The sequence below is a fragment of the Rhinatrema bivittatum genome, chromosome 4 (assembly GCF_901001135.1).
Source record: "Rhinatrema bivittatum chromosome 4, aRhiBiv1.1, whole genome shotgun sequence".
Lineage (NCBI taxonomy): Eukaryota > Metazoa > Chordata > Amphibia > Gymnophiona > Rhinatrematidae > Rhinatrema > Rhinatrema bivittatum.
The window spans coordinates 22,866,952-22,890,930 of NC_042618.1; the positions used below are offsets into that span (position 1 = coordinate 22,866,952).

A 23,979-nucleotide genomic window follows, 5' to 3' on the forward strand; every position below is an offset into this window, starting at 1 on the left:
AAAAAAAAAAAAAAAAAAAAAAAGGCTGTATCAAGACAAAAGAATGTTTTCAAGAAAATACAAGATGGAGTATAGTGACAAGAGATGGCAAATATTCTGGTTTTTCCCCCCCAATGAGGTTCCTTTGCCACTCATCATACCTGATTAACAAAATCAGGATACAGAAAATGTGTATTAAAAAAGATATTTCTAAGATATTAAGTACCACTAAAATGTAGACACTGCATGGGCCAATAAAAATGCATTTGACAATATAAAGAACAGCAAGCAACCACTTTTGAAATTAGATTAATAAAGACATTGGGAAGAGGAAAAAAAACCCTTTCACAGCATGCAGCTGATATATCATATGAATTAATGTCAAGTCAAAGCAAATATATTCTGCAAAGTTTAAGACAGGAAAGTACTGAGGGTCTGCCTCCCTTACCAGATGATACAAAACAATGCAATTACGCCAAAAATTTCCTTTAAACATCTGAGTGAATGTTACATGAAACTGCTGCCCTACGGAACCAAATCTCATCAAGATGCTTCATGCAAGACAGTCACATTTTTTCCTACTGGATATGGCCAAATGAAATTTTCCAATGTGAGAAGAGACTGCAAAAAAAGCATACAGGATAGTTACTTGTGGGCCCAAACTTCAATAATAAAAGTACACAAGTTGCTGTTCACCAATTTGAGAATAGATTCTCAATACAATTAATGGTAGCCAGGTCATGAATCCAATTTTTAAATTTAGTATCTTACTTTAGATCTAAGTAGTGTTTTTTTTTTTATTCATTATAATTAATTTCACTGCAAATAAAATAAATTTTCATGATTCATAAAGAAAATTGTATCTTCAAACCAGAGGCTGGTGTATGTTTTTCTCAAAGGTTAATGGGACACCAAACTCTGAGTTAAAGTAAATTTCAATAAGATTTTTTTTTTTTTTAAGAAGCCATGACTCAAGTTGGGATCTAGAACAGGGATCTAGAACTTTTAAAGATTTTCCCAAGCCAGTGCTTGCACCAGAATCTTCTAGATTAGGGATGCTCAAACCGGTCCTATACCCCTCTTCCCTCCCCCCCCTCCAGCCAGTCAGGTTTTCAGGATATCCCTAATGAACATGCATGAGAAATTTTTTCATTAGGGATATCCTGAAAACCTGACTGGCTGCTGTGGGGGGGGGGGGGGGGGGGGGAACGGACGGACATAGGACCGGTTTGAGCCACCCCTAATCTAGAAGATTCTGGTGCAAGCACTGGCTTGGGAAAATCTTAAAAATTACACTACTGCCATGTTTACAAAAGAACAAGCTTAAATGGTCTTCTGAGGCAGCTCATGCTTTAATGAACACAATAGCAAAACTCTACCTACACAGAAAAGCCTCACAAAGACCTTGGGGATTTTTCTAGATGAGGTGCTTGGACTGGTTAAATTATAAATATGCAGGTTGTACATGGGAGAAACACATATGAGGTGAAGAACTGTGCAAAAAAATATAAGCATTACAATGTCTAGTGTCTGCTTTCTACCAAGTATTAATGGAATAATCTGTCACTGATGCAGAATCCTACAAATTTTATCCCAACAATTAAAACCAGTCATTGCTCCACAAGATGCAGACAAAATAAAAACTAAAACAAATGATTCTCCCTGACTCTCACAGCAGTGTCAGCAAGAGGCAGAATTTACTTTTCAGCCATTTTTCATCTTTGGTGAGGGGAGAGGGGGAAAATCCGAAATAAATCCCTCTTCTTCACTCCCTAACACACTGTCACTAAGGGCAAGTTCTAGATTGTCTAAGCGGCCTGATTGTCTGGGGGCTCCATAAGGATTATGATAGATTCCGGCCTTTTAGTACTTTGCTTTCTGTTAAATACTTTCATGCAATGTATAATTCCGACCATCCTTACCTTAACACTGGTAATTTTGTGTTCTGATACTGAACAGCAACAGCCTTTAACCAACTCATTCCAATACAAGTCGTTTTAAATATGAGCTTATAAGGCATATATATATACACACACATACAGACCTTCAGACTAATCTCAGCACTCAGTTATTCATTTCAGCCAGTACTTATATTTATCCAATAAATCACATTTACAGCACCACCACCTAAGCCTAATAAATCTTCAATCACATAATACCTCACACCATACTAAACTTTATACTATTTTCTAATGCACACATACATAAAATTGCTCTGCTTTTCAGACATTAAAGAGCATAAGCTGCAGTCACTGTTCCACTAGTTATTGAGAATTTCCGGCAGGAGTATCTGTTTTCATTGACCCTATTCTTTTTTTTTTTTTTTTTTTCTTATTTTAACTTGCAACATAATGCAAAGTAGGAAACAGCTGCAGCTAATGTTTCAGGCTCTAGACTCTTCTCCAATTTGGGGTTTAACCAGGCTAAATGCATTCTGGAAAGTTGTCCACTCACTGTGAAGAATAAGAATCAAGTTTACATAGTAACAGGTACCAGGAGAGTTACTCTTCTAAGAGTAGTTGCATATGAATTATTAGCACAAAAGAACCACAAAGCTCAAAGAAGCAGTTCTGTACCGCAATATGTAAAGTCAGCATGCTAGATGCTGGGAACCTCTTACTGTGTAGGACTCTTACTACCCCCCACAGTCTTTGGCACCAAAAACAAAACAGGTGAAGTAAAGTAAGAGGCTCTGTATGCCGAATTCACAGCGATAATACACCTGGAATGGGTATCCAGCACATAACATACTTCATTATAAAGTACCTATTCATTTCACATGTAGGCATTTTCTAACAGGCTATAAAAATAATACAGGGAGAAACATTCCCCATCAATCCACAGTGGAATGGTCCAACTAATTTTCCATTACCCTTGGAGATACCGTACCACAAAAGGACATGGGGGCATTGGCCAATTCAGAAATGTAATTGGCAGAATGCCTTCTGGTGCTTTATACCAAGTACAAGAATAACTCATTGGAAGCTATTAATACTTTACAAATCCAATGAAGAGCATGGAAGTCTTGGTTTTATTTCCTACCATAAGGGAGCCTTCATCTGACTGCAATGTTTAGGTTAGCACCTTTGCAGGCTGTGATACCTCTTTCTGGACCAATTGAAGATTAATCAGATGATGTGCATCAGCTTAGCACATGATCAATGATTATTTTAAGATTTCCACTGCCAAATTATTTCAAGCCATTCCAACTTTTTACTTTGAGCTTAATTAGGCGCAACTTAATTTCCTGTTTAGGTGTAACTGATTAAACTCCTATCACAAGCTGGAATAGCTAAAACTGCGAAACAGCTTTAGCATTAGAGCAGCAGCATGTCCGACATGATCCCTTGCTAAGAGATCTTGAAAGTTAAAAACAGAGCTGAAGTTAAGACAAATTTTGATAAAATGGCAAATGGCATTTCTGCTCATCATCAGCTCCTCGGTGACCTGTCACTAATAAAGTGCAGTTTTAAAACTGCCTGGTTGGCAAGTTCAGTCTGACAAGACAGTTCAGAGGGAGTGGAAAATGCATGCAACCTTCAACCACTCAGGATGTGCTCAGAGCCCAATTACCTAGACCTTCACTTTTAAAATGTTTCTAGATAGTCTTAAAACCAACAAGAGAAAAGCAAACAAATCAGAAGTGATATGTAACTTCCTGTTCTCCTCAGCTTCCTACTTGCTGCAGATTTCATTTTTCATCAAGTAGTGAGCACAACTGCTATAAATTATTTTTGCTTGAGGTATTCTTATGCTTATAAGAGCATCACACAAGCGGGAAAACAGCTATCAAATGCAGATCATGGAAAGTAGTAACTGCCCAGTGGATTTCTGACTTAATGAGGAACAAAGAATACAATTCATGCTCTATTAAATGTGATGCTAGTCTCCACCTGTTAAATCCTCCTCAGTACATTTCCTCTCTGCATAAACAAGAGACATGAATCAAACTATTAGCCAAAAGGTTCTGTAATGCTCTTCCCTGCACTGTGAAAGGTGCACATGCACACTATTGCTACTGATTCGTTTCCTACAATTTGAATGCGACACTAGATAATATATTTTGCATGTGCACATAATCCAGTTTCTTCTCTCCAAAATGTTGCTCACTGATAAGTTTTGCTATCAGAAATTGTTTTGATAAAGGAAAAAAATAGATAAAAAATGGTCCTGTCAATGAGAGTATGAAGACTATAGCCCTTTAATTTCACTACTGAGGTTCAATGTAGGCAACACAAGAACTGCAGCACCACAGCTGGTCAGAAAACCCTCTGACGATACTGGAGTGAGTTAAGCTGAGCAGTAGAGACCAACAGTACATGCCAGGATGAACTCAAAACTGTACTCCTCGTCTGTGCTGTTAGGCACAAAATCAAAAGATAGGGTAACTTTTAACACCTGAGACACACCATATAATACACAAAGGTATACCCTGCAATGCCTTACCGTGTTATTTATTGACCTTAGGTGTCATTATAAAACACTTGCAGTTTAACTGACAGCAAGGAAAGCTAACTGAAAACTTTGTATTTGAAAAACAAGTGCATCTTGTCCAGTTTCCATCCCCCCTCCCCTCGCACAGTTTCCATCCCCCCCCCCCCCCCCCCCTCGCACTAGATTCCTCTGCTGGCCTTTAAGATTCTGGGAAAGTGATTTCCACATTAAACCTGAAGTAATTTATTGCATCTAGAGATGTGGTTTTACTCTTGGGTGAGTTAATTTGCGAAGAACTTATACTGGGGCGAAAAATTCTGCAGTCAACACCAGTAACAAGTGCGAACATAAAACTAAACTCCATTTACTCTGTCTCTCATTCTGTATATACTGAGAAATTAAAATTAAATAATCCAGGATTTGCAGGGTGTGTGTCGTCTCAAAACAAAACAAGTGGCCTCACAGATGTGTCATAAAAAAAACAAAAACCTTCCCATTCATTGCAATCAGAAATGTCAATGCCACTGCAATATGCAGAGCAGCGCAAAATGAAAAAGGCCAGTATGGGTCACCAAATAGCTGGACAAACATTTCAACTACCCTTAAAACTGCTATTTTGATCAAGACAGACCACTTTGAAGTACCTCTACAGAAAATGGACAGGGCCTTTGTGAGCAATTAGGACTCTGGACTTCTTACATAGAAAAACTTCAGTGTCATCAGGAACCACATTACACATCACCTCATAATTTGTTTCCCACCATATGAAGAGAGAAGCATGGAGCAGCTGCTCTGGAAAGATTTTGTTGGTGAAAATAAGCCTCCATTCAGTCTGGTCTGCTTGTTTCAAATGCAATTTTGAAATTCCATTTACTCTTGATAAAGCTTCAGATAAATCTATCAGAGTTTTTACATGCGCAAAACGGATTATTCACAGAGCTCGACAAAAGTAAATCAAGTTTCTCAAAAATCTATGGGGAAACAATCAGATTTTCTACCAATTTTTCTTTAATTATTTCTAAGTACCTATATCTTTGGGATGTGGCAAAAACAACAGGTTTTCACTGATCAGTTTCTACGGATTATGCTATAAATGCTGTAATCTGAAACCCCGTGTGAGACTAAGCTTAGAAACATTCTTGTGTTATCTGTAAAGTCAGGCACAGGAATAGTATAAGTGGTAGAACTCTGAAAACTTTTTAAAAATCAATTTAATAAAAATGACTGAAAAACACCAGCTCTCGAGAGAAAATAAAAACATCCAGGAAATTTGAGTCAAAAAGGCAGCCGCTTTTTTGGTTCATCTTCATGGATACTCAGACAGCTGCCTGAAGAAAAACTTGGTTTACCAGGATTGGTTCAGCAGAGATTTTGAAATGTTCAATCAAACAGTGACCTGATTAGGTGAATATCACAATTTACTTTCTCAAGGAGAAAAGAACCACAGTTTTTCAGTCTGCATGTCAACAGTCAGGGCTTCAGATTTCCATAGGTTTAAGCCTATGGCAGTCCTAACAAAAATGAAGTAAAAGAGGTTTATGTCAAGCCCAGTAATTATATGGATAGAGAGCCAACTGGAATGCTTTATTTTATGGTCCATTTTACAGTTCTCACAAAAGCATGATCTTTATTTTTAACACCCGCTCTAAAATTAGACTTCCATATCTATATTTAACTGAAAAATGGCTAAGATGCCCACATTTAATAGCTCATTTTTTAAGACTGGCAGCAAATGCCATACAGAGGACTGAACAGTCACTCTTAGATAGTTTACTTTGAGTAAGCAGACAACTTTAAAACAGTTAATAAAAAATAGCCTTTTTCTTATCCCTTGGTTGAAGATTCATTTGCTGAAACTGCAATCAAGGAGGTAAACCAATTTAATATGGAAAACTCCATTTGGCTGGAATCTATAATGTGTGACTGTGACCAGAATGGCACCTGACTCTTGCATGAGCAGACTGGCATGGCAGGCTTCAGAATGTAACAAAAGGAAAAAAAAACATATCAATTTGCTGTTCTTTGGAACTCCTGCAACTAAAAAATAAATGCATTGTATCTCTTAAGATCGTACAAATGACAGTGTGCAGCAAACTGCACATGGGAATCAGTATGTGCAAGGTAGCAGAAGGATGAAAATATACTCTTAAATGTGATTAGGTTTAACATTGCAATACAAAAATAATATAATAAGTAAAATAAAACGTACAGGAGCAAACATTTTCCTACCAATTTAGAAAGAAAATTCAAGGTGCTGGCTGGTTTCCTTTGTAAAGGTTTACCCAAATAATTTGCTCACACACACGGACACAAGAACAGAAAAAAAGGAAAAAAAAATAAAATAAAAGTAACGCAAAAATCCACAGAAGCAGCATTGAAATAAACTGAAGGCATGCTATGTCTAGGAAAGCATGTCTAGACAAATCTGAGCATCATGTAGCAAAACTGTGAATTATTTGCTGGTATTAATGTAACTGTCTGACAAAGGTCAGCCTCAACGTTTTCTGGGAAAATAGTCTTTTTGCAGCTCCTAGGCACAGAAAGAACGTCTGGAGGTCATTTTCAGAGGGCGGATTTCTTATAGAGGAAATCAGGTTTGTTTGGAGACCTCCTGTCTCTGCCCATGGCCTCTTCCCTTTCCAAGTCAGTGTTTCTCTGTGCTCCATGATCCGCTGTTTCATTTTCGGACAGCCTTCGGTTGGTCCGCTCTTCATGAAGCTCAGAGCTATAGGCAGAGAGTGAAGGTCTGTTGGAAGTCAGGCCGTGGGTTAAATCGGTTTCCATTTTTGTCCTGTTCCTGACAGGATGGGGGCCATTTCCAGCATTCTCCTGAGCAGCCACAGCCAAGTGCAAGCGTTGAGGTGGCTGTTCCAAGACATCAAGGTGTATTGGCTCATTCTTTTGTCTATGTGGATGTCCTTCTTGAGAAAGCATATATGCTCTCCTAGAGTCATCTTGTTTTTTTGGAGACATCTGGCTAGGTAAGTAGGCTGACTTTAAGCCACTTGGCAATGGTTTACTGTGACTGTATAAATCTGGGCCAAAGTATATGCCTTGTGAAGGGGAAGGAGTACGCCTGCTAGGTGCTGGAGTAGACGGCCTGCAAGCAGCATTTGAAAAGTCATAGAAGTCTGGATATTCTTGATGGTTCTCCCGTACATCCATTTTTTGCTCCATGGTGTGTTTTTTCCGAGATCCATGCATGTGCCTGCTCTGAATACATGAAATGTGCTGGGAAGGACCTGATACCATCTCTGAAACAGACTGGTTTAGTTTAGTTTCAATTGCAACTTCTGGAAGCCTTCTGTCCTTGAGAGACATGGTGGACACGCCCATGGCAATATCTGGCATGAGCTCATTCAGTACAGGCTCACCACACTACAACAAAAGAGAGAGCAGTGTTAAGAGCACAGCTTTCTTTTGGTACTACAGATTTACAAACTGCGGATGTAGCAAGAGTTTCTGCATGCTCACTTGTCCTGTTGCAGCTCTGTAGGGTAGTTTATTAAAACAAATGAGGTTCCAAATTGAAAAAAATGAAAATACAGTGATTAATGTGAAGAATATGTCTGAGTAAGATAACCAAGAATACCCAGACTCCTCTGCTGTACTAGCCTGTCAGAGGTGAATGAACTTTGAGAGACTTTCTGACTATCACAGATTCAAAGGATGCAGAAGAGTTGGGAAACTGGTAAATCCTGCAAAGCTTATAATTACAGGCCAGGAAGGCATCAATGACTTGCAGAGAATCTCTGAGACAGATTTGCTGGCAACAAAAGGAGAGAGGCCTATTTTAATGGCCACATTTACTTCACAATGCAGGGATACTCGTTCTGCAGGAAAACAGGATGCAAGCCTTTATCTTGCAGATATTGGTTTCAATGACCTGAAACCAATTTGAATGAATCCTGGTGCCAAGCTCTATTCAAGACCCAGACTGGGAGGTGTTTACAATAAACAAAGAAGAACAACAGAAGACAAGAAGAGAATACTTGCATCAAAGCCAGTATGATACAGGAACTTGTTTACATTGGGAGGAGGAACAGGGTTAGAAGAATTCTTAGTTGAGGGAGGTCCTCACAAGCATTTCCTATACAGGATAGAATGTCATGACAAACAGTATCATGTGTGTGTGGGCGGTTACACTTTTCTGGAAGCTTCGAGAATGTTGGATTTTAATTATATAAGTCAGAGCAGGGCAGAAATTCATTGAGATGCTACTTATTACAGATAGAGGGCAGATTGCATCTCACAAGAACACTTGTCTTTGCATGTCTTTTGAAAAAAGCCAAAATAAACTAAATTTTAAAACCTCTTGCTGAATTGCAGTGTTCTTGTGCCCTAAGCTATGAGTCCCAAAATTAGACATTTTGGCACCCCAGATGGGACTCTAATAACTGTTGTTATTATTAATTATTAATTATTAATAAGCTGTAGTATTGCTTTTGGCGGACGAAGGTAATACTAGGTTCTTGAAGGGTAAAATATGGCTTGCCGTTCAAAGATTGCGTTACCCAGGTGGACTGGAGGTTTATCCCGGAGAATTATGAGTTCAGAGCAGATGTGGAATGAAGTTGGATCTATTTTGTGAGTATGTAACAAGAAAAAAAAAAAAAAAAAAAAAAGGAAAAATCTGTAAGTAGCAATGTTTTTATTTTATTTGTTGTACAGTGTATATAGCTTGTGTGTTATATCAGGTTTAGAATACTTTTTGCACAATGTTCTTTAATATATGTTAGGGAGACAGGACATGAGTTGATGATTTGATTAAAATCTAACTTAAGTTCTGGTATTTTCAGATTGAACAGTTGAAAAACAGAGGGGTAGCCAGCACTAGTCAGTCTGGGGTCTTTTGTTCTTAGACCGCATGGCTTGCGCTCAAGCAGTTTCACTTTCACTTTTACTTTACATCGGGGGAGCGGCTGTTGTAAGTGTGTAGATTCAGAAGGAGAAAGAGGGAATAAGATACAATTGGTAAGTTGAAAGTTTTATAATTAGTATGATAAGGTGTTTTTCGTTTAGTGGATTTTTACCAAAGTTTAGTTGTTAAACAAAAACAAATGCGGTGCTTTTAAAACTAGAAACTGCATGGCTGGATATTATAGTTTATAGCTGTCTGTGATTAGAGGTACATAAATGTCTCCAGTTTATTTTAGTCTATGAGATTTATTGTTATCAGTTCATATTTAAGTTTGCTTTGGAGTTAATGCGTGATTGCTGTTAGGGTATCATTAACCAGAGAAATGAAGTTTTTCAGTTTTTTGGTGTTTTGCTTCTCCCCCCTCCCCCTCAAGGTACAGAGCTGACTGATGTAGCCATGGCTGGCCACAAGGACTCTTATGTTCACTGTAAACGTAGAAAAAGAATAACCAGCTCAGTAAGCTTTTTAGTTTTTGGTTTTATTTCCTACCATTAATGCAGAGATGCTCATATTTGCATCTAAGTTTTTAGAATTGTGTGATTACCGAGAGTTTATTGTGCATTGTGTTTCATTTCATTTGGTAAGAACGAAAGCATGAACTTGTGTTTATTTAAAGCCATTTATAATTAGATTTGATTTATCATTGGAGAGGGATGTATGGTTTTTTCTTTGGTCAGGGGTATAGGCAGAGAGATAGAAAGGAAAACAATCTATAGATATACTATAAGAGAGCAACTTTATTTTAATGAAATGATTTGTTTAAGGGTTTTATCACTTAACAAACCTATGCATTGAGGGTAACAGTTGTTTGGCGGGAAAGGAGGTGAACCCCCCCCCCTTAGGAATGTGGTTGAGAAGAAAGGAAAAAAAAACACCTGGGAGTGAGTCACTTTTAAAATGGATTTTACAGTTCTGCTGAGAGGTTTGAGGTTTAAGTATGTTATAGGACAGAGTGCACAGGTGATAGAAGAGGGACTAATGAATTGATCTGTTTAATGTGAAAACAGAAATTTGTGTTGAAAGTATGGGGAAAGTGAATATTAGGGATGAGAGATGACGTAATGTTAAAGAGGGAAGAGATTAAGGAATATGCAGAAGGCTGTATGCTGAGAAATTTAGACTGTTTTGGGTAAAAGCAGAGAAAAGATATAAGTAGGTTGCATTAAAATTGTGTGAAGGTATGATTTAATTTAAATTAAACACAGGTCAGAAATAAACGGACGGCACTAATATGCATGACCTTTCTGCGGCAATATGTGTTAAGTACGTTAGTTCTTAGTTTTGATTATATCTCACTAGCTGCTAACTTTTAGACGTAAGGGAATGAATTAGGTGGTTTATTTTGATGGGAGTTCAGGTATTACATGTTTGTATTGTGGACTGGTTAGATGATATGTAAAGGAGAAAGATTGTGAGACGGTGAACAGCAGAGAAATAAGCAGCAATGTCTATTATTCAGTTATGTGCCAGTAAGAAAAACTTTTGGTTAATGCATATTAGTCTGTGCCATCCTTTTATTTTGCAGACTTCTGGACTCCTAGCTGATATGTCTGTGCTTTTGGAAATGATTCGTATTTCTATTTAGGGTATTTGCAGGATTTGGTAGTAAGAACTTTGTGGAACATATGTATATTGGATGGAAATAGAATGACTTCTAATTAAGTGTAAAGTTGTTTGTTTTAAGTTTTTCTTTAGGCGAGTTAGGAGTTTACAAGCATAGGAAAACAAAAAGAGATTTTAGATTTGTAAAAGGAAGTAGCTCTTATCACAGGGGACAGCGCCTCCTAGGGGTGGACCATCAGAGAAAGGAAAGTAGCTTTATGACTGTTTTTTGCTGAATTAAGGTATAACAGTAGTTTGACTTTTAAAGAACCTGTAATGTCATTTTTAATTTTCATTTTAAACATTATATTAACTGTCATATATTAGATTTCTTTCCAGGGTACCAAAGCACAAAGCGCATCTGTCTCTATGCTATGGGAGATGAAGATCAGTTTTTTCCAGTTTGATTCCTTTTCAATTTTTTGAATAGATCTATTTTAATTTTCATTCTGAGTTTTTGTTTTCTTTTGTGGATCGATCCAATTCTTTTATATTTTTAAAATACGTTTTTCTTTTTTGAGCTCAAACGTTTGACATGTTGTCTGTTCTATGTTACATGTGTACAAGGAGGAATGAATGAATGAATGTATTATGTGGTCAGTGCTGTGACATATATGTTTTAATGTATAGTCTGAGTATTTATGTTTGGACCATTGCATGATGTTTTGAAATAATGTGGGGATTATTTGGCGAATTAAATATAGGGAGTACGTGACATAAAAGTATTTTCTTACTACTTAATCGGATTTGTTGCACTTTTATTTAGGTTTGAATTCATACACATGCATCTAATCTAAGGAGCTAAGAGATTCTGCCTTGACATCATCACTGAATCCTACTAAAAGAACTATATACGCCCTGAATGCAGAAATTATGGTCACAGACTATTATATGGACTGCAAGGCTTACAATTTATACCTGATATTTGCTTTTTTCTATGTTTTGTGGGAATGACTTTATGCAGAGTTTAGGTTTTTTCATTCTCTGTCAGCACTTAGGTGTTTAAGTTAATAATATTATTTGAAGTGATGCTGTTTTTATTAGTTTGTATGTTCCAAGTTAAGTAATAATTTCCAGTCTTAGACTTTATAATACTTATATGCAGACTCAGTTAAATGCATATGTACTAGGTTTTCCTATCTTTATCTATGGAAGCTGCTTTGATCACATAGAGGGTGATGTGTTTCATTGTGATTCAAATAGGATAATTCAGGGTTCAAGAGGGAGATCTCTTTATATTTCTCTTCCACACCAGCCTAAGTTATAAGCTATTCCTATTCTTTGGTTTTGCAGCTTGCACTTAGGATAATCACTTTGCTGATCTTTAATATCTCAATATTCTATCTCTTATTCTAATGTCTTTGCTGAACCCTTCTTTGAATATCGTTTCCTATGACAATATTTACTAGATTTTACCTAATGACTGTTTTACTCTCTTTCACAAAGATTTCTTTTCTCCTTGAAACAAATACATACCTTACACATGAGGAGCTCTGTTATAGGGATTTGTAATATTCTATTACTATATTTTTGGGTTTATTAATTGCTCATTGTTCTTTTCTTCTTATCTTGGTCCTTTCATTATAAACTCTATCTGTGACTTATAAGCTAGTGGGTTTCTATTTAGGATTCCAAAGGGGAAGATATAATTTTCCTTATTTCTGTCTTTTATTTATATGACATTCCTTCCTTCCCTGTGTAAAATCTTACACTGATGGTTTATCAATTCTGTAAAGTGGTTTACATAATATGTTAAAGACTTTCTCACAGAGTTAGCTTTCATCTATTGTTATGATTATCCCCAATATATTTAGACTTACCATCATTTGAGAAGGGTATTAGCCCCATTTCCCCTAGAAGTATCTGAAGACGAAGCAGTATTACTAGCCATCATCTACCTTAATAATTAATACTTGCCCTACACAGCTGTATTATCTCTTGGATATATGACTGCTACAAGTGAATTAGGACAGTCCATACAGTGAGTGCTTTCACTGCTACAGTTTATTGTCATAATACTGGATAGTACTATACATACCCTACAGAATTAGTATGATGTTTCAGACTTTTGCTATGCCTTTGCCTATCATGCATATGCTTTTGTATTTGATCTTCCATCACTACAGCATATGACTAGAATATGTCTTATGCTTTGCAACACTTTTACATCATGTATGCACAACACAGTATGAGTTTTTCTATAGATTCTTGGTTTTCTTCTATGTTATTGGTTTCTTTACTTTTCTGGTAAGGTGCATTGATTATATCCCTAGTTGCCATTTTAATGAATATTATCCTGGGTAGTTGTTCATAACAACAGTATTCATTGAAAAGATTTGCCCAGAATACCTAGTATTATATGAAAAACACAGTATTTTCATACTGGTCTCTCTGTGTACTTATTTTTACATGTTATACCACTATTATGTACTTACTTGATTCTGAAAGATAACATATGTGATCATGTTATTATGAAGTAGGTCCTTTTTATAATGCAGGTATCTGTATAGCTCCATTATAGAGCTAATAGTTACCTAGTGAAAATTAGTTTTGATGTTATTTTTTGATTAACTAGTGAATGCTTGTGGGAGCATCCTTCATATTAATTAAGAATCTAGAGGGACACACACCTATGCACTACACCTGATAAATACCAAGGTTAGTGGTTAGGCTACATTTTTAAGTTCCTCTGTCATGGCTTTTCATCGAAGACTGATTGATGTGACACCTATCCATTTTAAGGTGTCCCATAGAGGGAAATGAAGAATATGTCTGAGTAAGATAACCAAGAATACCCAGACTCCTCTGCTGTACTAGCCTGTCAGAGGTGAATGAACTTTGAGAGACTTTCTGACTATCACAGATTCAAAGGATGCAGAAGAGTTGGGAAACTGGTAAATCCTGCAAAGCTTATAATTACAGGCCAGGAAGGCATCAATGACTTGCAGAGAATCTCTGAGACAGATTTGCTGGCAACAAAGGAGAGAGGCCTATTTTAATGGCCACATTTACTTCACAATGCAGGGATACTCGTTCTGCAGGAAAACAGGATGCAAGCCTTTATCTTGCAGATATTGGTTTCAATGACCTGAAACCAATTTGAATGAATCCTGGTGCCAAGCTCTATTCAAGACCCAGACTGGGAGGTGTTTACAATAAACAAAGAAGAACAACAGAAGACAAGAAGAGAATACTTGCATCAAAGCCAGTATGATACAGGAACTTGTTTACATTGGGAGGAGGAACAGGGTTAGAAGAATTCTTAGTTGAGGGAGGTCCTCACAAGCATTTCCTATACAGGATAGAATGTCATGACAAACAGTATCATGTGTTTGTGGGCGGTTACACTTTTCTGGAAGCTTCGAGAATGTTGGATTTTAATTATATAAGTCAGAGCAGGGCAGAAATTCATTGAGATGCTACTTATTACAGATAGAGGGCAGATTGCATCTCACAAGAACACTTGTCTTTGCATGTCTTTTGAAAAAAGCCAAAATAAACTAAATTTTAAAACCTCTTGCTGAATTGCAGTGTTCTTGTGCCCTAAGCTATGAGTCCCAAAATTAGACAAATGTTTCTAACATACATATTGCATATGTTAAATGTGGATACTACACTATAAATGCCAGACATGTATGACCCATGAGCAGTCCATATGAACGAGTCTAATTGTTTTAATTCGAATCTATCACGGGAGAGAAAACAATCAGCTGTTAAATTCTATCCTATGGAAAGGGTAAACCATTAATGGCACTGAACCCTTAAGAGCTCTTGTCCCACAGTAATATCCAAATCCATAAATGGAACAGAAATATACAGCAGAATAGAAGGTAGTCATTAAAAATGATTACTTTGTTTCTATAGAACAGTTTCCTTCTCAAAAGATACCTTTGGTATAAACAGAAATGAAAGACAGACTTACCACTTGCTGTTCAGCTGCCATGGCTGCTGCGGCCGCTGCTGCTACAGTTTGTCTCCCCAGTGCTGTAATGTTAGTGCAATCAGGTGGTGCTGCTTTGGAACTTGGTAAGTAGACAGGTGGGGCAGCTTTAGGGGCTGTCCTGGAGTGAAAAAGTGAATGGTTGCAGGGATAAGAAAAGGAGCGCGAGGGATGCTGGCTAGGCATCCGCTGCTTCCACCCCACTTTGAACTGACTGTGTATCGGGGTAGCAGGTGGATGGTAAGGGGGTGGAGGAGGGGGCAGTGGTGGATGGAAGGCCACATAAGAGTCTAGATCTGTAAACATGGTTTCTGCAGGAGTGCTGTTCACTCTACATCTTCCAGATTGTCTCATTGTCAGCAAAGGGCTTTCATCTCCAAAGCGTTCGTCGGGAAAGAACTTATGAGGATTCTGAAAGAAAAGCAACAGTGGAGAAAAATTAGGAAGTCAAGGTCTAGTCTTCCCTTGCAGATTTCCTGTTGAATTTAATTTTGGTTTTGGACTGGCTGTACAGAAAGCTTCCCAACAAAGAATGTGCGGCATACCATATTTTACATTTGCACACTGAAAAATGTGCAAGACAGTCAATGTGTGGTATACAGTGTTGTAAATGAGACTGGGCCCCGACACGGCCGTGTTTCACTTCCAGCTGCGTCAGGGGGTCCAGGTATTACCAAAATGTCTATATATTTTGAGAGGAAGATGATTTTAACGGTCAGAGAACCCGCTGGAATCAGCTTACGAGGTAACTGAAGAGGAACACAAATTGTTGGGGATGGCTCATAGCTCAGAGCTCAAAGTGCTGGAGGCATCGTGTCTGAAGTAGGTAAGAACATAAGAACATAAGAAAATGCCATACTGGGTCAGACCAAGGGTCCATCAAGCCCAGCATCCTGTTTCCAACAGTGGCCAATCCAGGTCATAGGAACCTGGCAAGTACCCAAAAACTAAGTCTATCCCATGTTACCATTGCTAATGGCAGTGGCTATTTTCTAAGTGAACTTAATAGCAGGTAATGGACTTCTCCTCCAAGAACTTATCCAATCCTTTTTTAAACACAGCTATACTAACTGCACGTACCACATTCTCTGGCAACAAATTCCAGAGTTTAATTGTGCGTTGAGTAAAAAAGAACTTTCTCCAATTAGTTTTAAATGTGCCCCATGCTAACTTCATGGAGTGCCCCCTAGTCTTTCTACTATCCGAAAGAGTAAATAAACGATTCACATCTACCCGTTCTAGACCTCTCATGATTTTAAACACCTCTATCATATCCCCCCTCAGTCGTCTCTTCTCTAAGCTGAAAAGTCCTAACCTCTTTAGTCTTTCCTTGTAGGGAAGCTGTTCCATTCCCCTTATTTTGGTAGCCCTTCTCTGTACCTTCTCCATCGCAACTATATCTTTTTTGAGATGCGGCGACCAGAATTGTACACAGTATTCAAGGTGTGGTCTCACCATGGAGCGATACAGAGTGCTAGACTCCGCGAAGTAAATGACACCGCAGATATCGGGATAACTGTAAGGGTGGTAGTTTAGCACGGGTGCCGGGGATACAGAACTTTTCCCTCTGTTATTTCACGTCATTCGATATCGAACGGGTGGAGAGGTATATAATGTATTTCCAATTTGCTGAAAGATGGGCCGATCCGGCCTCAAAGTAAAGGAATTTAGAGGTCCAAACGGTAATGCACCTCATCGCGATGTTCCGTTTGGACCTCTAAATTCCTTTACTTTGAGGCCGGATCGACCCATCTTTCAGCAAATTGGAAATACAGTATATGCCTCTCCACCCGTTCGATATCGGATGACGTGAAATAACAGAGGGAAAAGTTCTGTAAACCCGGCACCCGTGCTAAACTACCACCCTTACAGTTATCCCGATATCTGCGGACTTCGCGGAGTCTAGCACCTACTTCAGACGCGATGCCTCCAGCACTTTGAGCTCTGAGCCATCCCCAACAATTTGTGTTCCTCTTCAGTTACCTCGTAAGCTGATTCCAGCGGGTTCACTGACCCTTAAAATCATCTTCCTCTCAAAATATATAGACATTTTGGTAATATCTGGTCCCCCTGATGCAGCTGGAAGCGAAATACGGCAGTGTCGGGGCCCAGTCTCATTTACAACACTGTATACCACACATCGACTGTCTTGTACATTTTTCAGTGTGCAAATGTAAAATACATAATTGTTTGGGTGTCATACTGTTATTGGCCAGTATACTGTATGCCGCATTTTCTTTGTTGTGATTTCCTCTACATGTGTGTGATGTTTACTCCGCTCCCTCTTCGTGCTGTACAGAAAGCTTGCCAGCTATTTCTACTGAGCTCTTTAGAGGCTTCTGGTGCAGCAGTTCTTGCAGCATTAATAATTAGGAGAAATCTCTGTTGGGCTAAAGTGCCAAGAGTTTTCATTTGCAACTATACAGTCTCCCCCATCCTCTTTATATCACCCTCCCAACATAAAAAATTAATTTAGAAATTAGACCATTTGTCACAGTCACCATCCTCAGCCAGGGGCCACAAACTGCAATTCCCTCTAGAACTCGGCTAGTGTGGATACAAAGTTTGGTCACTAAGAACCGCCAGGGGCTAAAACCCTGCCTCTGCAACATCTTCAGCTCCAGCCCATCGGGGGACAGAAGCCTGATCAGGTTTCCACATGGCAGTACCTATGAGCCACAGATCCAGCCCACAAAGCTTAGGTTTCAACATGGCAATATTAGGACATATGCCTTTCAAACAACTCTTAACAAATCATAGGTAAACAGTACCAAAGAAGAGGACATTACCAAATAATGTAGGCTACTAAACCAGAAACAACGCGCAGGTCACCAGAGGCAGGCAGAGCTCCGGAGTCTCAATGCGTGGATGAGACGATGGTGCAAGGAAGAGGGATTCAGTTTTGTTAGGAACTGGGGAACCTTTTGGGGAAGGGGGAGTCTCTTCCGAAGGGATGGGCTCCACCTTAACCAGGATGGAACCAGACTGCTGGCGCTAACCCTTAAAAAGGAGATAGAGCAGCTTTTAAACTAGAACAAAGGGGAAAGCCGACAGTCGCTCAGCAGCGCATGGTTCGGAGAGATGTATCTTTAAAGGATACTAATGATGCACTAGAATTAGGGCATCCCGACAGTGAGGTTCCAATAATTAGAAAAGTAGTCCAAATGCCTGTAACTAAAAACTCACCTGAGCTAAAAAATTCTAACTTATCCCTATCAATTAAAAAGCAGAATAAAAATACAATCAAAAAACAAACTTTGAAATGTTTGTATGCTAATGCCAGAAGTCTAAGAAGTAAGATGGGAGAATTAGAATGTATAGCAGTAAATGATGACATAGACTTAATTGGCATCTCAGAGACATGGTGGAAAGAGGATAACCAATGGGACAGTGCTATACCGGGGTACAAATTATATCGCAATGACAGAGAGGAGCAGTCGGGAGGAGGTGTGGCGCTTTATGTCCGGGATGGCATAGAGTCCAACAGGATAAACATCCTGCATGAGACTAAATACAAAATTGAATCTTTATGGTTAGAAATCCCTTGTGTATCAGGGAAGACTACAGTGATAGGGGTATACTACCGTCCACCTGGTCAAGATGGTGAGATGGACAGTGAAATGCTAAGAGAAATTAGGGAAGCCAACCAAATTGGTAGTGCAGTAATAATGGGAGACTTCAATTACCCCAATATAGACTGGGTAAATGTATCATCGGGTCACGCTAGAGAGATAACGTTCCTGGATGGAATAAATGATAGCTTTATGGAGCAAATGGTTCAGGAACCGACGAGAGAGGGAGCAATTTTAGATCTAATTCTCAGTGGAGCACAGGACTTGGTGAGAGAGGTAACGGTGGTGGGGCCGCTTGGCAATAGTGATCATAATATGATCAGATTTGATTTAATGACTGGAAAAGGAACAGTGTGCAAATCCAAGGCTCTCGTGCTAAACTTTCAAAAGGGAAACTTTGATAAAATGAGAAAAATTGTTAGAAAAAAACTGAAAGGAGCAGCTACAAAAGTAAAAAATGTCCAAGAGGCGTGGTCATTGTTAAAAAATACCATTCTAGAAGCACAGTCCAGATGTATTCCACACATTAAGAAAGGTGGAAAGAAGGCAAAACGATTACCGGCATGGTTAAAAGGGGAGGTGAAAGAAGCTATTTTAGCCAAAAGATCTTCATTCAAAAATTGGAAGAAGGATCCAACAGAAGAAAATAGGATAAAGCATAAACATTGGCAAGTTAAATGTAAGACATTGATAAGACAGGCTAAGAGAGAATTTGAAAAGAAGTTGGCTGTAGAGGCAAAAACTCACAGTAAAAACTTTTTTAAATATATCCGAAGCAGAAAGCCTGTGAGGGAGTCAGTTGGACCGTTAGATGATCGAGGGGTTAAAGGGGCACTTAGAGAAGATAAGGCCATCGCGGAAAGATTAAATGATTTCTTTGCTTCGGTGTTTACTGAAGAGGATGTTGGGGAGGTACCCGTAATGGAGAAGGTTTTCATGGGTAATGATTCAGATGGACTGAATCAAATCACGGTGAACCTAGAAGATGTGGTAGGCCTGATTGACAAACTGAAGAGTAGTAAATCACCTGGACCGGATGGTATACACCCCAGAGTTCTGAAGGAACTAAAAAATGAAATTTCAGACCTATTAGTAAAAATTTGTAACTTATCATTAAAATCATCCATTGTACCTGAAGACTGGAGGATAGCAAATGTAACCCCAATATTTAAAAAGGGCTCCAGGGGCGATCCGGGAAACTACAGACCGGTTAGCCTGACTTCAGTGCCAGGAAAAATAGTGGAAAGTGTTCTAAACATCAAAATCACAGAACATATAGAAAAACATGGTTTAATGGAACAAAGTCAGCATGGCTTTACCCAGGGCAAGTCTTGCCTCACAAATCTGCTTCACTTTTTTGAAGGAGTTAATAAACATGTGGATAAAGGTGAACCGGTAGATATAGTATACTTGGATTTTCAGAAGGCGTTTGACAAAGTTCCTCATGAGAGGCTTCTAGGAAAAGTAAAAAGTCATGGGATAGGTGGCGATGTCCTTTCGTGGATTGCAAACTGGCTAAAAGACAGGAAACAGAGAGTAGGATTAAATGGGCAATTTTCTCAGTGGAAGGGAGTGGACAGTGGAGTGCCTCAGGGATCTGTATTGGGACCCTTACTGTTCAATATATTTATAAATGATCTGGAAAGAAATACGACGAGTGAGATAATCAAATTTGCAGATGACACAAAATTGTGCAGAGTAGTTAAATCACAAGCAGATTGTGATAAATTGCAGGAAGACCTTGTGAGACTGGAAAATTGGGCATCCAAATGGCAGATGAAATTTAATGTGGAAAAGTGCAAGGTGATGCATATAGGGAAAAATAACCCATGCTATAATTACACGATGTTGGGTTCCATATTAGGTGCTACAACCCAAGAAAGAGATCTAGGTGTCATAGTGGATAACACATTGAAATCGTCGGTTCAGTGTGCTGCGGCAGTCAAAAAAGCAAACAGAATGTTGGGAATTATTAGAAAAGGAATGATGAATAAAACGGAAAATGTCATAATGCCTCTGTATCGCTCCATGGTGAGACCGCACCTTGAATACTGTGTACAATTCTGGTCGCCGCATCTCAAAAAAGATATAATTGCGATGGAGAAGGTACAGAGAAGGGCTACCAAAATGATAAGGGGAATGGAACAACTCCCCTATGAGGAAAGACTAAAGAGATTAGGACTTTTCAGCTTGGAGAAGAGACGACTGAGGGGGGATATGATAGAGGTGTTTAAAATCATGAGAGGTCTAGAACGGGTAGATGTGAATCGGTTATTTACTCTTTCAGATAGTAGAAGGACTAGGGGACACTCCATGAAGTTAGCATGGGGCACATTTAAAACTAATCGGAGAAAGTTCTTTTTTACTCAACGCACAATTAAACTCTGGAATTTGTTGCCAGAGAATGTGGTTCGTGCAGGTAGTATAGCTGTGTTTAAAAAAGGATTGGATAAGTTCTTGGAGGAGAAGTCCATTACCTGCTATTAGGTTCACTTAGAGAATAGCCACTGCCATTAGCAATGGTTACATGGAATAGACTTAGTTTTTGGGTACTTGCCAGGTTCTTATGGCCTGGATTGGCCACTGTTGGAAACAGGATGCTGGGCTTGATGGACCCTTGGTCTGACCCAGTATGGCATTTTCTTATGTTCTTAAATCTGGAGATTGCTTCAAGCAAGAAAATTTCCACAAGATCAGGATGAATCACTATGCAACCATGCTCTGAGGATTATTAACAGGAAGACGCAGCTTCTGTATGGAAATATTTATGATCAGATTATCTTCCCTATGTAGGGATCCTGTTGGTTCTCTACTAATACTGGATAAGGATTATACTGTTTGGGGGTAGACAGATTTGTGGTTTGTGGCTCCATGTAGAAGCTAGCAATGGAGCAATCCTAGTTTGTTTGTTTTTTCTAGATTTATCCTTTTTGCTTTTCAGGATGCAATATGTCCTGTGCTCTCATTTTTCTAAGTCTTAACTTTAAGCTCCGTAGAGATTTTTCTTTTGGATGAAAGATTCTTTCCACCCTTCTCAGGCCATCTTTAACTTATTTGAGTTTAGAGTGCCAAATTCCTTTTGGACTCAGTTACGCTTACTTAATTTTACTCTTCTGTCCAGTGGAAGAGGTTCCCTTCCTGCAACAGGAACCCGAGATCACCAGAATCCAAGGAGAGGATGACTTCCAGCCACCCTGAGAGAACGAGGAAGGAGAAAAGGGAGGAGGTGGACCTCAGCAACGGCCCATGAATATCTACTGAAGACGAGGAGGAGAAAATGGTGTCACCCTTGATACAACAAGAGGATGTAAGAGATAAAAGATTAAAACCTTTAAAACACAATCTATGATACTTCATCTACATTGGGAGGGAAGTACCGCAATTGCCCTATATTCCAATGGAAGGGAAGAAATCAAGAAACAAAGAATTTGGAAGAAATGGTTCAACTGAATTAACATCTGAAAGAAAGACTGGAAGAAGTCACGAACTTACTAATAGAACTTGTACCTTCTTTAAAATGAAGTGCACTACTGTAAAGACTTTAAATCATCGTTTGCACACTATCAATAAGAGAGAAATGTTGGAAACCACCAAACAACTTGTGTCTTATTGAAGAGCTACTGTTATCCTCTAGGCTGAGATTGCCAGCGTTGTGTGCAAGAGAAAAATAAAGCGCAAAGCTAAGGCCTTGAAAGGAAACATCCCCCCCTGTGCAAGAAACCCTGGAAAACATGAATCTGGGTTCAAGCATCACAGGGGTTACACATAAAACTAGCTAGAATATGCTGGAGAGAAAGAAAGAGAGATACACACCTATTAATGCCGGTGCAGTATTTCCAGAGGGATTACCTGAAGGCAAGACTAACCATAAGAGGAACACTACCATCTGTAGAAGGCTTTGAAAATGATTATTTAACACACAGTCATGTTATCATTCCTAAACAGGGCCCACAAAGACAAAAGTCAAGCACTAGTGCAAGGCAGTGCAGGGGCTGACAGACATAACTATTAAAAAAAAAATAAATTATATATATAAACAAACATATAATCGGATCTGCTTTTCCCAGTGCTCTCTCTAAGCTCCCTGACCCCCTCATTTCCAGAGGAAAGCAGAGGGCCAGGTTTTCAGGGGGTACACGCGTACCCCCCCGAAAACCTGGCCCAAACACCCCCTGCGCGCCGAGCCTATGTTGCATAGGCTTCCGGCTCGCACAAAGCCCCGTGACGCGCATAAGTCCCGGAGCGTGTTGCGATCCACGCATCATCGGGGGGCATGTCAAGGGGGAGTGACGCGTTCAGCGCGTCATCCGGGGGCGGCGCCATGGGCGTGGTTTCGGCCCAGGGGCATTGCCGCAGCCTCCGGACCAGCCCCCGGACCGGAACATGGAGCGCGGCAGCCGGCGCATGCAAAGTTACGCCTGCTTCGAGCAGGCATAACTTTCATGATAGAGGTTGGGGGGGGGGTGTTAGGTAGGGGAAGGGAGGGGGAAGGTGGGGGGAGGGAACGGAGGCAGGCTGTGCGGCTTGGTGCGCGCAGGCTGCCGATTTTTGGCAGCCTTGCACGCGCTAACCCCGGATTTTAATGGCTACGCGCGTATCTATTGAAATCCCGCGTACTCAGATTTATAAAATCTGCCCCAGAATGCACAGAAGTTAGGCCTTTATCTGTTTATGACAGCCTGTCTGTGCACATCATTTTAAAAAATCAAATATCTGTTTTCTTAATTAAGCTGTCAATGTTTTTGCACTCTGGGCACAATCCTTTTGCTTTTTGTCAAGTACGGTATTCTTATGGTTCAGCTACCAAGCTACTAAAGATCATGCTTCTGCACACTATTAAACTTCTACACTGTTTGCTTACCATGGATGTACAACAACTTCATTTCACTACTGTCGCTCCTTGTGACCTTGGGCAAGTCACTTTACCCTCCATTACCTCAGGTACAAACTTAGATTGTAAGTCCTCTGGGGATAGGGAAATACCTACAGTACCTGAATGTAATCCACTTTGAAGCAGTGCAAAAAGTGGAATATAAATAAATAAATGAAAAATTAATATTTTTTCAGTGCTGTCTTATCTAAAAATCTGGAGGCCATGCAACATTCTACTTCTAAAACAGAAGCAAGTTTGGGATGATGCCATCATAGAGCACAGCTGAGTTATTTTTACCTGCAGAAGTTCTGCAGCAGCATCAGGAAGTCCAAATTCCCTCAAAACACGAATCTGGATTTCATAGCTGACAGTGGCTCCTTCTCCACAGTTAAGAGCATATGCTCTCTGGACCTGCTCTGTGTGACGGAGTTCCTGCAGACGTTTGATCATTTCTTTAACAACAGCTAGAAGAGGAACTGAAGAAAAAAAAAAAAAGGAATAATGTAAAATTTAACTCTGTTCTTAACACCCATCTTGAAAGTAAAGTGGCAGTACCAGCTGACTTTCAAGCTGCCTAAAAGCAATTCCAGGGTCTCTAGCAATATAACGTCTGGGAACAAAGTAGCACAAAACCAGGAAGCTGATGGGGAAACAGAAA

At 39.3% G+C, this 23,979-nt stretch overlaps 1 protein-coding gene across 6 annotated transcripts in view; it reads right to left on the reverse strand.

Annotated features, from left to right (window-relative positions):
* Positions 1-4,591: 4,591 nt before the first annotated feature.
* BTBD7 (BTB domain containing 7) overlaps positions 4,592-23,979 on the reverse strand; it is a 235,697-nt gene continuing 216,309 nt past the window's right edge. For all 6 annotated transcript variants that reach the window (XM_029597853.1, XM_029597852.1, XM_029597851.1 and 3 more), the window contains 3 exons: positions 23,619-23,797; positions 14,859-15,287; positions 4,592-7,791 (listed from right to left, as the gene is read on the reverse strand). In XM_029597853.1, the coding sequence (XP_029453713.1) occupies positions 6,976-7,791; positions 14,859-15,287; positions 23,619-23,797 (1,424 nt within the window). In that variant the 3' untranslated portion in view covers positions 4,592-6,975. The remainder of the gene's footprint in view (positions 7,792-14,858; positions 15,288-23,618; positions 23,798-23,979) is intronic.